The sequence below is a fragment of the Bos taurus genome, chromosome 15 (assembly GCF_002263795.3).
Source record: "Bos taurus isolate L1 Dominette 01449 registration number 42190680 breed Hereford chromosome 15, ARS-UCD2.0, whole genome shotgun sequence".
Classification (NCBI taxonomy): domain Eukaryota; kingdom Metazoa; phylum Chordata; class Mammalia; order Artiodactyla; family Bovidae; genus Bos; species Bos taurus.
Genome location: NC_037342.1, coordinates 54771906 through 54784199, shown reverse-complemented (window position 1 = coordinate 54784199; position 12294 = coordinate 54771906). Strand labels below are relative to the sequence as shown.

The 12294-nt window shown below is 49.1% G+C and overlaps 1 protein-coding gene across 1 annotated transcript in view; it reads left to right on the top strand.

Annotated features, from left to right (window-relative positions):
* MAP6 (microtubule associated protein 6) overlaps positions 1 to 12294 on the top strand; it is an 84300-nt gene that overhangs the window by 63603 nt on the left and 8403 nt on the right. The window contains exon 3 of the mRNA XM_005216258.5: positions 1407 to 1606. Coding sequence (XP_005216315.2) covers positions 1407 to 1606 — 200 coding nt within the window. The remainder of the gene's footprint in view (positions 1 to 1406; positions 1607 to 12294) is intronic.

Sequence of the window (12294 nt, the reverse complement as noted above, 5' to 3'; positions counted from 1 at the left end):
CAATGTGCAATCATGAGAGGGGAAAAGCCTGTTGGAGATTCTGCTGTTGAGGCTGGAATCACACATGCCATAACTTATTCTATGATATCAAGCCACATGGAATCATGAAAGTATCAGCTCTCCTTTCTATAATAGCAGAAAAAGTCTGAGAACCTATATAGGCTTTGCTCTGCTTTGACCTAAAGTCTTGTAGTCCAGCGGAGTTTCCTCTTTGGTCCAGGACTGGTTTACAGGTAAGGGAATTACCCAACCTGGTTTGCCTGGACTACTCCAGTTATAACATTAATGGTTCCATATTCCATGAAAGCCCTCAGGCCTAGGCAAGCCAGGATGATCCTATTTATAGGTTGACAGTGACTGAGAGCCCCTGAACCTCATTGAGTGGATGACCCAGCTGGTGAGGCCCCGCATCGTTTCTGTCCCCCTTCTACAGATGAAGTGGGACTGAGATGTAGGGTTGGCTCTGGACAAAAGAAGATTCGAGTGGAGGAAGGAGGGAAGATTGGGGAAAGGAAATCCAGAGATGGATGGGAGGTGGGTAACATATTGGGGGATCATATCCAGTGGCCCAGAATTCTTGAGAAAGAAAAGCCACAGCTGTCTTCTAGGAATCGGGGGGAAGAACTAGCAGAGAAAACTTGGGGAGAGCAAAGTGGGCTTGAATGGCAGTTCTGGAGAAGACCATCTAGGGAGCCAGCCAGGGAGAAGGAGGGGATGCTGGGCAATGCTGAAGGCCTCACTGGGCGAGACTGCCTGCCCAAGCCTCTCAGAGAGGACATCTGTCCACCGGAGGTCAGAAACAGGGAAGATCGGCTGCTGCTGTGAATGAAAGACCAGAATCCTGATGTCTTCCATCAACAAAGGTTGACTTCTTATTACCATGTGTCCACCGTGGGTGGGCTGCAGCTCTCCACGTCCACTCCCCTTCAGGCTGAAACTCAGGGTGAGCAGTGGCCTCTCTGTGGCAGAGGAAAGGAGTAAGTTGGGAAGTGTGGGCCGACCCCTGGCCTTTTGCCTGGAGGGGGACTCCTCATCTCTGCTCACATTTCATTGACTAAAGCCACTCCCGCGCCTGCCTGAGTTGAGCAGGATAGTGAGGTACAATCTTCCCACGGGGAGGGGCAGCAGCCCAGAAATACAGTCCAGTGCCTTGGAGGGGAATGGGGGCCAGAGCTGGCATCAGAAGCCAGAGTGGCTAGCAAGAGGGCAGCTAGAACGGGGGACCAGGGGCTCCAGGTGAGAGATGCCAGGTGACCAGGCGTCAGCAAAGGGGCTTTACATGCCTTGCTTCTCAGAGTCCTGTGCTTTCATTATCTTTCCACTAATTACATCTTCTCTCTAAATTCTCCCTCCAAATCCCGCCCCCTCTGTGTTTCTGTTTGCGGTCTGTCTGTCTCTCCGTGCAGGTGGAGAAACCTAGTCTCCAGAGTTCCAAAGCAAAAAAGACCTCAGTGAGCCATAAGCCCCCGAGGAAGGCCAAAGACAAGCAGGGGGCGTCGGGCCGGGCATCCAAGAAGAAGAGCGCGGAGGGTGCGCGCACCGCCCCGCCCACCGCCGACAAGGAGCAGAGCGCAGAGATGAACAATAAGCTGGCTGAGGCTAAAGAGTAATGCACTGCACTTCTCTTTCTTCTTCTCTTCTTTTTCCTTTTTTTTTTTTCTTTCACTAATCAACAAAAAAGGCCACAAAATTGATTAGAGGCTTCCCATCTGCATGGGTCCGAGTGTTGTAGGAGTTCTTTGGTTTCTCTGAGCAGGGGATCCTGCTCAGAGACCAGGCGACCTGCCTCCTGTCCAGATCTAGACAGGGCCACGCCACGGGGCCCCTGGACCCGTCAGCGGCTGACTTGCAGGGCAGTGCCTCCCTCCGGGCAGGGGCAGGCACGCCTGGTGAGGCAGGCAGGAGGACACCAGAGGAACTGTCCTGATGCTTCGACATGAATGTGGGGCATCCTCCTCCTGTTCCTCCCCAGCGTCTGCGCCGGTGATCAATTTTGAACTTAGGTAAAGGTGTTCTTCTCCAAAATTCGCAGAGTTATCATGTGATATAGAAGCTTGACCTGGGCTTCAGCAATTGACAAGATTTGTGGAAATATTTTTTAAAAAAACAACAAAAAAATGTTTTTGGCCTTAATCTCAATAAAATGAGTTGTGTTTGTTAAGTAATTTTTTCATAGACTCTTTTGCTTAAAACAGATGACTACATTTAGTTTCCTATCAGTGGGCTTTAAACTCTATGCTGAGTAAGAGATGTGCCACTGATGACCAACACGAGGCCAGGGCAAAATAGTTAGGTATCATAGGTACCCTCCAGACATCATAGGAAGGTGACAGAAGTGAGACTGTTTTCCTGTTAACCCCCAACCTATCCAGTGCTGCTGATTTTGCAAAGTGACTCATTACAGGGGACTGGAGAAAGGAAGTTCAAGGTGTAACGATAGTGTATTTAGAATGTGGGTTTCTTGCTTCTTAGAAACACACAGCAGGAAGCAGACATAGTGGCTACTGTGTCAATGGTTACTGTCCCTGCCTGGACTGTTCTTGCTCTGTTTCTTGGAGAGGACGGAATGTGCTGAACTTCAGGTTCTGGGAGATTTCTGTGACTTAGCCTAAGACGAGGAGCGTTCCCTGCTCGGTGATTAGCAAGCATCTTTTTTTTTTTTACCTCATTCCTGAAGAAAAGCAGCTCTCCCTGTATTGTGTGTCTTGTGTCTGTGTGGCCAAAGCAGCCAGGGGTGGCAGTGCCACCCCAGCTGTGCTTGAGTTGTGTTGTGGGCATTAGTCAGGGAGTCGTGGAAAGACCCCATATACCTACTGGAACAATTACATTTGCAAACCCCATGACGTGTACGTTCCTTGGTATCCTTTATTTCTCGTGTATGCAGGGTGCTTCCTGTCACCAGCATTCTGAAATTGCTGGGGCCTCTTCAGGAGTACTTTTGTTTTGTCCTGAAAGCGGTGTAGAGTGAAGTCCTCACAGTTCCCTACCTCAGAAGTCCCTTTAGGTCCTTCAGGTTGGGGGAAATAGAGCCTCCACAAGCTCTCTCATATTCTGACTGTTCAAGCAGCAAAATCCCCATTTGCACCGTTTTATTTGTCCCCTTCGGGCTTATTAATACGTCTCTTGTAAATTAACTGAGCCTTCACTACGCAGGCCCTATTTCCTAAGAGGACAGGACCTGCATAAACAAAGCTCTGGGCCAGGCAGGCCTTTCCGCCATCTTCCAAAAGGCAGTTCCAGAGAAGGAACTGTGAGGATGAAGTACTGAGGGAGGTAGACGATGTGAGTGAATGTCAGCATTTGTGAATCACAGATTTGGATGCCTCGATGGAAGGGGCTAGAGTAGATCTGAGTACTGATTCAGGTATTTGCTAAATGGTCTAAACAGTGTCAGAGAGCTCCATCCACATGACCTTAACTTTGTCCAGGAAACTCGCCAACGTCCGTTCGTTCTCTTGAGATGCCTGGTATTCATCAAACATGTTGATGTTAGCCACAGTTTGAATTTCTCCATGGAATAGTCATCTGGTTTTCTTTGCAGATCAAGTAAACCAAACTTTACATCACACAAGGGACCATTCCCTCAACATTCGATTGTTCAAGGCCTGTGTGCCTGACAGGGAGCTGGCCATGATGGGTAGTGTGTATAAATCTGGCTCCACCACAGCACCACCAGGGTGCATAGGATAAGTCCAATGTCTGATCCAAGTTTGTGTTGTCCAAACTGTAGTGTTTCCTGCCCCCTTGCAGCCCCAGGCACCGAGCTTCCTCCCTGCCCCACCTAAGGCTTTCCATGACCTGTAGGGTGTCTCTTCACGTCTTCAGTCTGCCCATCTTTATAGCGCCTCCCGCTGAGAAAATCCGTTGGTAGTTCACTTTGACTCTTGAATGTGTCACTTCACTGGCAAGAAACCTCCTTTGATTTCTGCTGTTTACAAATAAAACTCAGTCGGTCTTGTTCTGCATCCCAAACATGCTGACTGAAACTGATTTCAGCCTCACAAGCAGTGTTTCGGCCTTGCCTTTCTGAAGGCGGCCAAGCTTCAGATGCCTGTTCGGCCCATTTTTGTACACTTCCCTGCAGTTCCCTGAACCCCCCTGACGAAAGAGCGAGGACTGGAGCCTCCCCACCATCTGCTTCACTCGCCTGCAAACCCGGTCCCTGCAGCTGTGCGTCGGGTCCTTAACGCTGTCCCTTTTCCGCTGGTGCTCCCATGATGCCTTTGCTCTCAAGGCAGACCGGAAGCATCTAATTACAATTTTGTGGCCTGGGTTTTGTTGCGTACCACAGATTGTCTATGTATGTGTAGCGCACACCTTTCTTGGTGCTATTTCATTCCTGCTGTTAGTAAGAAAATGACAAAAAATATTCATGTATAGCCAATTGATTGTGCCGTGCTTGTGGTCTGTGCTTGCTCAGAAACAAACAAACAAACAGTTTTTCCAATTATAAATAAATGCTAAAGACGAACACCACTTTCTTGATCTTATTTCCTTGGTAAGGCCCAGCTGAGTAGGTGAAGGAACCACCTTTTGCCATTTGAGCTGCTCTCCCCGAGAGGAGCTGTGCCCTGCAGTTTCTCTGGGAGTCCTCTGTAACACAGCTTGACTCTTTTAGATACTTGCCTCTCAGATACTAATTGCAAGCAGTCAGAGCTAAGTGTTGGGAAAGGCGACGATGGACCAGGAGACCCAGTGGCCAACAAGGTAGTGTAACGATTTGATACCCTGTTGCTGGGGGTGAGCGGTCAGCACAGCCTTGCCAAGCTGGGAGGCTGGCCCCTGACCCCCACCCTCTTCCTATCAACCCGCAGGACTGTCTGTTCTGGTTTTTCTCCTCCCAAGGGGTGGCAGAGATGCCTTCCCATACTCATTTAATCTGGTCATTGTGGAGGTTCCACTCCCTGGGGGCTAGCTCACTGTGTGGGTTCTGGGGTGACAGTCTTGGCGTGTACCTAACGCGGGAGTGTGGAAACTGCCATAAAAGAATCCAGACAAGGCAACGACAGACCAGGTAGTGGGGAGCTCAGATGGAGGTCAGGATTCTTCCCACCAGGAATGGAGAATCAGAAAGCTTCATGATGAGTGGGGGGACCTTGGAGAGTGAGTGGGATGTGGGTGTGTGGGGCATGCAGGGACTGGCCTACAGGCGGGAGAGCAGAAGCATGGGCACCCCAGAACCAGGGCCAAGGGTGCCCACCTTGATATCCTTCTGCTGAAACGGGCGATGAAAGATTCTGTACTTCGGGATCCCACTTCCTTTGTCCAGTGCGTGTTGATTGAATACCTATCATGTGCTGGGTATTGTGCCCCGAGCAGAGAACCAGGATGGCTGAGACCCCCACCTCCAATCACAGTGAGACACGGAGGAGGAATCTGTTCTGGCAGATTCCGTGTGTCCGTGGATGGGCAGGTGGTGACCAAGTGAACAGAGCCAGGGCTGGCCAGAAGCAGAGGTGTGGGGGCCCCACACCAGGTGAGCTCAGTCCTGGGGAGTGATTCATTCGGGGAGGGTCAGGGCAGTGTGTACATCCTGATGCCACGGCAGGGGGTGGGGTCACTAACCAGGGTCTCCATCCACACCCTCAGCTAGTACCCCACCTGTGCATGCTCCTACCATTATGCTGCTCACCCCCACTCTCACACCGGGCACCAGCCACAAGCCCTCTGTTGCCCTAGGCACGGAGCTCTAGGTTGGGACTCATTCTGTTGCTGGTTCTCAAAATCTGGACTTTGGGGAGGAGCTGTGGTCAGAATAATCAAGGGTCACATATATGTATAAAAAAAAGCATTATATATTTGTTTTCCAGATGAACAGAAAACAGTCCACACCCACCTACCTGCTTTTGTATGAGGCAGAAATGCAAAATACTGTTCAATAATAAAACACACATAAAAGTATACTATTTAACTCTCTTTTGATCAGTTAAGAATTTTTTTTATCAAAACTAGTGCTTGAGAGAGGTGAAAAGGCAGAAGAGGTAGAAACAGAGGCAGAGAGAGAAGACGATGCGCTGAGATTAACCCAGGAGAAGGCGAGATCTCTCAGAATCAGAGAACGGGCAAGGGTGGGCAGTGGAGAAGCAGGAAGGTGGGCACCATGCAGTGCTCAGGCTCGCCCAGAGCCTTGGCCTCATTTCCACCGTGCTCTCTGATGCTTCCCAAGCCCAGGAGGCAAATCCTCACCCATTACTATCACCACCTCTCTGAAACAGCAAAGTTAAAACCAGCCTCTGATTTTGAAATAGGTCCCCAATGCTATTAAGACATTAGTTGTAAATGTAGTTTAATCCTTCCTTAGAGTTTGTGTGTTCTTAGTGAAGTTCTTCCCTCATTTTTTGTCCACTATGGTTTAAAAATGCACAGCCTGCTTCCTGTAGACTCACAGGGACTGTCCAGTCTTCTTTAACAAAGGCTGTGAACCCCCTCTGTGTGTCATGGTGGTTTCAAGGCTCGCTCCCTGGTAAAATACCTTAGGGCGTTTTACATTTTCAGGACCTCAGATATAGAAAGTTTCTTTCTGGACATGGGCCATGGACTATCTACAGTTAAGGGGAGACCCTACCGCAGCCCCAGCTGAGAACAACAGGGCAGGAACAGCGGCGGGCTTGATGGTGGTGAAGCCAAGCTGAGACAGGAGAGGCAGCAGTTCCCTCCTCAGCCTCTCCTCACGCAGAACCGGCACGTGGTCCAAAGCTCTCCATCCCACTGCCATTAATGCATCAATCCTCATGACACTCGGCCATCCTAGAATAGCCCTAATAACAGAATTGCCATCATCACATATTTTCTTCCTCAGCATGTGAATACAGGTTAACAGTGGCAGTGCCCTTAGGCTTTACCAGATTCATGGATGGAAGTCGGTGCCAGCTAGGCAAGTCTGTGACATACAGTAAACTCCCTGAGCTTTGGTGTCCTCCTCTGAGAATGGAGACATTAATACGCACCTCAGGTGAGAGGAGTGAGGATGAAATGACTTGATGGCTCTAGGGAACCCGTAGTGGACACTACGTAGAGCTCATTTCAGGCCCCTCCACCTTCCCTGTACAGTACTGGAGAGGTCTGTGTTCTTCATCTCTTCATCTTTCTGATAATTAATCTCTGACAATGTATGAAGTAGATTGAGGCAAACACTGATTAAGAAGAATGCTTTTATAGAACTCCAGCTACTGAATTACCTTGAGCCCACAAACCTAAACAGTAACATTCTAAGAACTTATATTTACTGATTGCTTACAAAGCATTCCTTTCTGTGTGGTCCCACTGACCCTTCCTAATGTAGTGGATCAGGTGTTCCCACCAGGCGACAGACAGACCAAGGCAGCTCGGAGGGAAAGGGTGTCTGCCTGCGCTGCAGCCTGGGCTGCTTCTCCCCTTCACCCAAGGTGGGGCAGGCAGCCTGAAGGGAGACAGGGTTCAGATGAGGTGGATTCCTAACTAAGTTATATCCTCGCTCCCTCGAGGGGCCCCGTATGTTCTGGCATCTGCAGGCTCACTAGGATCCCCTTTAAATCTTGGGAACTAGATACAAACGAGGGGAAGTAAGAGTTGGGTCATGTCTTCACACACAACTGGCTCATACATCCTGAATGAATTGACCTATTGTCTCTGCTAAATATATAGATATTCTCCTTAGGGTGCTAAAATAACTGACCAGGTGACTAAAATGCGTGGTTATTGAATACAGAATGTTCCGACAGTTTCCATTCATAAAAAATACACTTGATACTGGAGATACCAAGGTAAAACTGGTGTCCAAACCTGACATTGGAGGGCTTTGCTCAGAGACCATCACCTCGTGTTTTTTGTTTCAAACAGTGGAACTGAGCTTAACTCTCTGTCCCTTGTCCTCATATAAGTGGCCCTCGGCCGCTGGTTGATTTGGTATTGTCTATATCTATCTCAATCCACACATCTTATCTGGGGCCAAGGGAGCTTCAGATACTGAGATACACAAATTGCTGTCACTGGTACTGGTTTAAGCTGCCAGAGGGATCCATAGGACATGCAATTCTGATCATGTCACATCCTGCTTTAAACCGTCTGTGGGCTCCTCTCGGCCCGCAGAAGCTTGTGTCTGCCCAGCGCACCATGCTGCTTCTCACCTCCATGCTTTACCCACGCCGCCCCACCTGCCCAGATTGCCCTTCTCCTGCTTCTCCACCCGGCTAACTCATCCTTCAAGACTCCGCCCAGGGGACAGCTCCAGGAAGCCTTTCCCGCACCTCCCAGGCTGGGTAAGACGCTCCCCGTGTGTTCTTCATCATGGAACTTAGCACATGTTCTGTGTCTGCTCATATCTGTGTATGTGTCCCCCGACAAGAGTGTGCTCCTTCGGGGCAAGGACTCAGTCCTCCTGCTCTTCTTTGTAGTCCTAGCTTCTGGCCCATTGTCTCCTGCAGATAATGTCTTCTAAAGTGCTTGTTGAATGAAGAGTGAGTGAATGAATGAATGATGATATTCACCATCTGCCTCCATACCCACCACCATGCCTCCACAAGGCTTTATTCTGCCTAGTAACTGGCTTGCTCACATGACAGGGGTGGTTTTGAGAAAGGTCATGGCAGCAGGAGAGCACAGAGGTGTCAATGGCTGGTTTTAGAAAGGCCAGACTCCAGGTCATCCCCCTCTGTACTTTATATGGATGCTTTTCCTAAACAGTCCTGACTTTATAAACATAGATTTGAGGTTAGAGGGTAATCTTAAGAGGCTGGCTGAGCCCATCCCTTGCCCAGTGCAGAGCTCCTAATTCTGAGATGGCAGAGGCATCCCTCGAGGGGCATGTCTTAGACGTAAGGGCTGGGAATTAGAGCCGACAGTGCTCAGTTGCTTCAGTCATGTCCGACTCTTTGCAACCCCATGGACTACAGCCTGTCAGGCTCCTCTGTCCATGGAATACTGGGGTGGGTTGCAATTTCCTTCTCCAAACACCAACAGTCCTGGTTCTAAATCCAAGCTCCATTAGTTACTAGCTGTGTGACCTTGGCTGAGTTTCTTACTTTCTTTGAGCCTCAAAAAGGATAACAAGCATACAGGTATCCATCACCACCCAGATCTATGTGATCCCAAGATTCAGAAAGTAGGAGCAAGGGATACAGTGTGATCCAAATCTGTTTGGTTCCAGTGTGGGGTAGCTGGTGGTAACAGAAAATCTTGTTTGTGATTCAGAGGACTATTATGAGAGGGCCTCATGGGGTGGCATGCAAAGGCCCCTGTGAACTTCCAGAAGGCCTCTGGAACACCCTTGTCATAGTTGATTTTGGGGGTAGCTTGCTGACCACCACTTTCCATTACTTACCACCTTTCACCCCAACAGAGTGGTGGTAGCTGGAGCAACACACGGCAAATCCACTCTTTCTGCCATGCAACCGCTTGAGGTGAAGCCCCTCCAGCACTGGCTCTTGCTGCCCTCTCCCCTCCCCAGCCCTTCCCCAGCCCCTCCTCCCCGAGCACCCTATCAATCTCCTGGTGCAGACTCTATTTCTGCAATTACCTGGTCATTTTCACTGATTCACTCTGGACACACCAAACCAATTTTTGATCAATGGCTCAAGAGCCCATCCTTTGCTTTAGATGGGATGGGGAGAAGGACAAAGATGGATTTGCAAGTTCCCAGCTAGACAAGAACTGAGCCATTATGTCTGGCTGCCTTAGTCCAGCACTTCACATTTTTAAAAGGGTCTTTAGCAGGATTTTCAGATTCATGATAGCTCATTAAGACAGTCAACTATGCTCTTGACTTAGCCTTCCTGGTGTTAAGACAACCAAGGAAGCTTTTAAAATATCTACTATACAACCGGGAATTTATTTAGTTCTTAGCAGGTTATATCTAGAAAGGGTATTTAACAGTAAAAAGGAAAAAGCAGGGACTGCCCTGGAGGTCCAGTGATTAAGACTCCAAACTTCCACTGCAGGGGTCACAGGTTTGACCCCTGGTCAGGGAACTAAGATCCCAGATGCCACACATAGTGTGGCCAAGTTAAAAAAGAAAGAGAAAAAGAAGGAAAGGAAGGAAGGGAGGGAGGGAAGAAGAAAGAAAGGAAATAAAAAAAGAAACAGGGATACATCTGTCTACAGGGGACTTAGTTAGTGTTAGTTGGTGTTAGTCACTCAGCCATGTCCAACTCTTTGTGACTCCATGGTCTGTAGCCTGCCAGGCTCCTCTGTCCATGGGATTCTCCAGGCAAGAATACTGGAGTAGATTGCCATTTTCTTCTCCAGGGGATCTTCCTAACCCAGGGATTGAACCCAGGTCTCCTGCATTGCAGGTGGATTCTTTACCATCTGAGCCATGAGGGAAGCCATCAGGAGATCTGGGAGTGGTGGAGAAAAATCCAAACTAGGAAACTGCTCCAGCTGTCTAGTGCCACTTTGTAAAAGGCAGAGGTGGCACAACCTAGGGGAAGGGAAGGAGCATGTGTGTGGCCTTTACACACTTGTTCCCATTTAATCCTCACAATAGGGCTAGAGAGTCTGCTATAGGCACCATCCCGATTCACAGATTAAAAAAAAAAAAAAAAAAATGAGACTCAGTGATTAGATAACAAAGTCACACAACTTGTACATGGTGAGCCAGGATTTGGAGCCAGGTTTGGGTGACTGAAATCCATTCCTTGTCCAGCACTTGGGACCATCTCTAGGATTCCTACTGTAAAGAATTCCTGCAAGAGCAATCTCCTCTTCCTGTCCCTTCCTTGCTCCAAAGACTTCAGTGACCCTAAATACTCAAGTCATCTTTGGAAAATGAGTCAGATGAGGGTCACAGATGCTGAGTTTGCTCAGACATTACTACCCACTATCCACCCCTCTACCCCCTCAGCTAGCGCCCAGAATTAAGCCTTGTGGTGGCAGCCTTTTTTTCTAGCCATCGTCCTAGTTGCTCTTCCTGTGCTGATAAGCCACAAATAGATGGACTCTGTGTAGCTCCAGGCTGATCGACTGACTGGCAGCCATACAGATGTGGGTGCAGATGGGCATTCTTAGACCAGGATGTACAAGCTTTCTGAGACTATCTTCTTTGCCAGGGTCTGCTGAACACCAGGAGGTAAATTAAGGAAGTCCTTGTGCAGTAGATGCAGGAAGGACCAAGGCAAAGGGGAGCTGGATGTTGGAGTCCTAGAGGGGCAACTCTCAGGAGATGCAGTTGGGAGCTCAGAGCTGGGGACCTATAGAATTCAGTGACTGTAGCCTTCTGGACCATGCAGAACCAGAGTTATGTCAAGCCAGACCTAGTTCAGACAGCTGCAGACAAATTTGGGATCTCTGTGGTTGAAGTCAAATCCCTAAGGGATATTGTTGCAAAAAGGAAAGCGCTTGACTGCAAGTCTGTCGTCCTCAGTTAAGGTCTTGGCATTAACAGGCTCACTATGTGATTTTCTGGAGCCCTGCTTCTGCCTTTGGAAAACAGGGACACAAGTGAACCCCATCTGCCTGGGTGATGGGCTGCTGTGAGAATACAATGTGCCGCCTTGAATATGAAGTCCTCTTAGAAAACCATAAAAGAAGGTTGCAGTTTGGGAGGACAAAAAAGGTGCTAAGGCAGTTAAAAATAGGAAAGCATGTGTGTATCATGTAAATACAGTTGTTCGAATTTTATCTTGTGTGAGTTTGTTTGTTTGTTTTTAAGCTTCCCATTTGGGGTGGAGTCCTCCTGTGGTGCTAGCCCCATGCTACGGCACTCTAGCTCTCCACTCTGGTCAGCAGTTTGTCACTTAGGAGGCATTTATTAAATGTTGTGGAAGGATTGTTTAGTCGCTCAGTTGTGTCCGACTGTTTGCAACCCCATGGAATTCTCCAGGCAAGAATACTGGAGTGGATGGCCGTTCCCTTTTCCAGGGGATCTTCCCAACCCAGGGATCAAACCTGGGTCTCCTGCATTGCAGGTGGCTTCTTTACCACTGAGCTATCAGGGAAGCCCTATGGAAGGATGGAGGGAGTAAAAAGAAGGGGAAGGCGGGGGATGGGGAAGGAGCTAGGGAGGGAGGGAAAGAGAGGGGAAGGAGAAGGAAGCAGATGTGGTCTCTGCCCTAAAGAGCCCCCTTCTGGAGAGGCAGCTTCAAAACTGTTGACAGCTATCCTGATGGAGGCTGGTGTGTCTAGGCGAGGGTGTGGGCACAGAGCAGGGATGTGGGGACACAGGAGAAGGGGTCTTTGAGCCCTGATGGTAGAGGGTCAGGGTGATTTCACTCAGGAAGTGACCCTGAAACTGAACCATTAGTTGCTGAGAGACGACAGCGGGGGCTGTATCCATGGAGGTACAGGTGCTGGGGCAGAGGAGGGGTGTGCTGTCTGGAG